The sequence below is a fragment of the Eimeria mitis genome, genomic scaffold, assembly GCF_000499745.2.
Source record: "Eimeria mitis Houghton genomic scaffold, Emh_scaff1703, whole genome shotgun sequence".
Classification (NCBI taxonomy): Eukaryota; Apicomplexa; class Conoidasida; order Eucoccidiorida; family Eimeriidae; genus Eimeria; species Eimeria mitis.
The window spans coordinates 258-4,151 of record NW_013570019.1 but is presented as its reverse complement, the minus strand read 5'-3'; the positions used below and the strand labels follow the sequence as shown (position 1 = coordinate 4,151).

General features: G+C 58.1%; 1 protein-coding gene across 1 annotated transcript in view; it reads left to right on the top strand.

Annotated features, from left to right (window-relative positions):
- EMH_0042120 (Afh1, related, related) overlaps positions 1–3,565 on the top strand; it is a gene marked incomplete at both ends in the record, with an annotated part of 5,930 nt that extends 2,365 nt beyond the window's left edge. Inside the window, 6 exon segments of the mRNA XM_013495704.1 lie at positions 3–657; positions 908–1,467; positions 1,572–2,187; positions 2,591–2,822; positions 2,943–3,238; positions 3,242–3,565. Of these exon segments, the coding sequence (XP_013351158.1) occupies positions 3–657; positions 908–1,467; positions 1,572–2,187; positions 2,591–2,822; positions 2,943–3,238; positions 3,242–3,565 (2,683 nt within the window).
- Positions 3,566–3,894: the final 329 nt, after the last annotated feature.

Genomic DNA, 3,894 nt, shown 5'->3' with positions numbered 1-3,894 from the left:
CAGTTGGGGCGTCTTTTGGCATCTCCGCCCGTCATTGTTGTATTTGATATATACCCCAGAGGCAACAACAGCAGCAGCAGCAGGGTCAGCAGCGGCAGCAGTGCGCAACGAAGCTCATCTGTCCGCGGCGGCTTGTCGTCCTCTCCTCAGGCCTTCAAAAGGAGCAGCAGCAGCAGCACCAGCAGTTTGGCCACCGAGTTTGGGGAGGCCTTTGGGTGGCAGATCCTCGAGTTCAGTCTAACAGAGGTGGGCCCTCCGCCTCTGCAGCTGCTGGTTGATTTTTGTTCTTCCCTTCGTTTCTGGCTGCAGCTGGACAGACACCTCAACCTGGCGGTGGTGAACATACACCCCAAGAGTGGATGCAGCGCTCTCCTGCTGCTTGCATGCGCAGCAATGGCGTGCAGCAGCAGCACAGGAGCAGCAGGTTGGACATCGCAGCAGCAGCTGCTGAAGATGCTGGGGAACGCCTCAATTGCTGCTCAAGACTGTGCCTATCCTCCAGAAACCGTAAAGGCGAGCAACAACAGCAGCAGCAACAGCAGCAGCAGCAGCAGCCAGAGGGGAGGGGGGGTGCTGCACTGGAAGCCTGCGGACCGCTGGCCGCCTTCGTGTCGTCGCTACCTGTCCTACTTTGAGAGTCTACTGCGGCAATCGTCTGTGCGTCTTCTATGCTACTGCTGCTCCTGCTGCGTCTGCTGTTGCCGTTGCTCTTGCTGCTGCAGCTGCTTTGTTGGCAGTGGCTGTTGCTGTTCCTGCAGTTGCTTTCGCTGCTCTGGCTCATGCTGCTGCTACTACGTTCCTAGATGTTGCTGCTGTTGTTGCGTTTGCTACTCTGCCCTGTGCGCCTCTCATCTTTGTGAGAGACTCCTTGCTACTGCTGCTGCTATTACTGCTGTCGCTGCTGCAGGGCCGAACCCTGGGGGAAGAGGCAGCAGGTGTCAGGCGGTCTGCGGCTGCGGGTGTGGAGACGCGTGTCGTTCGTCTGAAGAATCTTTTGGTAGATCATTTTGCTGCTCCTGCTGCACTGATTGCTGTTGAGGTATATGAGCTAGCCACTTGCTGCTGCTGCTGCAGCGGCTGCTGCAAGAAGCAAGATGATGCTGAAACCGTAGGCGTTCTCATGCGGCACCGCGCGAAGGCAGCAGCAGCAACAGCAGCAGCAACTGCTGCCACAGACCGCTTTCCTCTTGTACACCCCACACTTCAGTCCTGCAGCAGCAGCAGCACCAGCAACGGCACTGAATCAGAAGGACTCTTGCTTCCCCAGCAGCTGCTTCCTGCTGCTTCAACACAGAAGTTGCACTCGCAGCAGCAACCCCCGCAGCAACAACAGCAGAAACACCAACAGCAGCAGCAGCAGCAACAGCAGCAGCAGCAGCAGCAACAGGATGGAAGAGGGCGGTCGCAGCGAAAGGGGCTTGCTAGTTACTGGTTGAAGCAACGCGACACCGGACGGCAGCAGCAGCAGTGAGGCGTGTAATTCTAATTAGGTGCTGCATGGATGTCAGTGCTGCTTAACGTTGCTGCTACCCTTATTGCTGTTGTTGCTGATGTTGCTGCTGCTGCTGCAGATCTGAGGGACCACGGAGCGAAGGGACGCAAGACCACCCTTACTTGCAGGCGTTGCGGCAGCAGGCGCGGCTGCTACCGTATTCTGCTGCTGCAGAGACAGCAGCAGCAGAAGCAACAACCGCAGCAGCAGCAGCAGCAGCAATCGAAAACGCATGCAGCCCTGACGATGTGCCTCTGCTGCTGGACCCTGGGGGCCCCTTGGGCCACCTCGGAGCTTGCTGCGATGCTTATGTCTCCTTGCCTGTCGCTGCTCCTTGTCTCAGCAGCAAAATCCCCTGCTGCTGTTCACCTGCCTCTGATTCTAGCCACCTTTCTTGGGATGGTTCAGCTGCTGCAGCTGCAGCAACAACTGCTGCTGCTGCAGCAGAGGGCGGCAGCCCAAGCGCTGCTGATGCAGCTGAGTGGCTAGGATCCCCAGGTGCAACAGATGCGCCGGACGCTGCTGACGTTGCAGTTACAGCTGAGGAGTCTCTTGCTTCCCTGCAGCATCGACAGCAGCAGCAGCACATGCAGCAGCGACAGCTGCAACAGCAGCATCAGCGCGAGCTCCACTCCCACTTTGCCCTGCAGGCCTGTGCACAGGACTACCAGCTAATGGCTGCAGATACTCTTCCGGTGAGTCTGAACAACTGCAACAGCGGTTGCATCAGCAGCGGCTCGAACTGCTGCCGCCGCTCGATTTGCCGCAACTGCTGCACTTGGAGCAGATATAATAGCNGCAGCTGACACGCCAAAACTCTGTCTGCAGATCGAGTTACTTGAGAGGGAATATCAAAATAAGTAACAGCAGCAGCAGCTCTAGCTGCTGCAGCAGTAGAAAAAGAAGCGGCGGCAGCCGGTCGTATTGCTGCAGGAACTAGGCTAGCACCGGTTGCAGCTGCAGGAACCGGTTGTGGCCACTAGTGCGCAAGCTGCCGTATTGTTGCTGCTGCCAGTTGAACGCTTCTGCTGCAGCTGCAGGACACTCCGCTGCTGCTTCTTTAAGTGCTTCTGTTGCTGTTGTGTTGTTGCTGCTCAGGACGGCTCGGCGTCAGCAGTGTTTGACTTTGCTCATGACAGAAGTGGCAACAGCAGGCAGCTGCTGCTGTCGGGCGACGTGTTAATTGTCCTCCGCCAGTTGGTCCCCAAGCCACGCCCTCTGCGAGACGCTGTGGGGGCTGAGTCGCAGCACCGCTGGCAGCAGAATGCGCAGCAGCCGCAGCAGCACCAGCAGCAGCAGCACATCTACGCCATGTATGCACTCCACACAGGTTAGTCTACAAGGACTGAAGCAGCCGCTGAGACGTTACTGCTGCATTTGCCTCCATTGAAGGTTGTGCTGCACTCAAAGCAAACGGCTGTTGTTGCTGCTTCTGTTCCCTCTGCTGCAGGTTTTCTGCCGCTGAACCAGTCTGTGGTGGAGCTGCAGGCTCAGGACTTCGATTCGCCTGCCCCTCTCTCGCAGCGCCTGCGGGTGTCTCTGATATTCGAGCATGTAGATGACGTATTCAGAAGCAACAGCAGCAGCAGCAGCAGCAAAAGCGACAACCTTAGCAGCAGTTATTACTGCAGCACCACCGCTAGTGCAGCGAACAACTGCAACCTACCGCCAGTCCCAGCGGGTCAGTCAGATGCTGCTGTCGCTGACATGTCGCCTACTGCTGCTGCTGCTGCCGCGCCGACGGGANAGCGGGTCAGTCAGATGCTGCTGTCGCTGACATGTCGCCTACTGCTGCTGCTGCTGCCGCGCCGACGGGAACGGGGACCTGTGAGAAACAGCCCTTCCCCGGCAGCAGCAACACGGCTATTAGCAGCAAGCCTACACCAAGCAAGTCTCTGGTTGGGGGGATTGTCTCTTCGTTGCTGCGGTGGCAGCAGCCGCGAGAGCAATGTGCGGAGCATCAGATACAGCAGATGCAGCAGCGGCAACCGCAGCAACAACTGCAGCAACAACTACAACAGCAGGAGTCACAGGCTCGACCCTCCCATCGCCTTAGCACCTGCAGCAGCGTGAGCCTGACAGAGCCTTTTGCCCCACCTTCGCCGGCGTCGTCACAGGCAGCAGCAGGAGGAGCAGCACCAGCAGCAGCAGCGTTGCAGCGGCATCTTCACATAACCCGGAGGCCTACACCAAGCCGTAGAGACTTCGCAGCGAGACATTGCCTCCAAATAGATCGTGTGAGTTGTTGCTGTTGGATGCTGCTGCTGCTGCTGCATGGTGCTGCTGCTTATCTCCCTGCTGCAGTAGCTGCAACTTTGGCGGCGCTGAAAATACCGTCAAGGGCTTAAGACCCGTGAAGCTGCCTGCGGCAGTGCTGTTGCTGCTGTCGTTCTGCCCTTGCT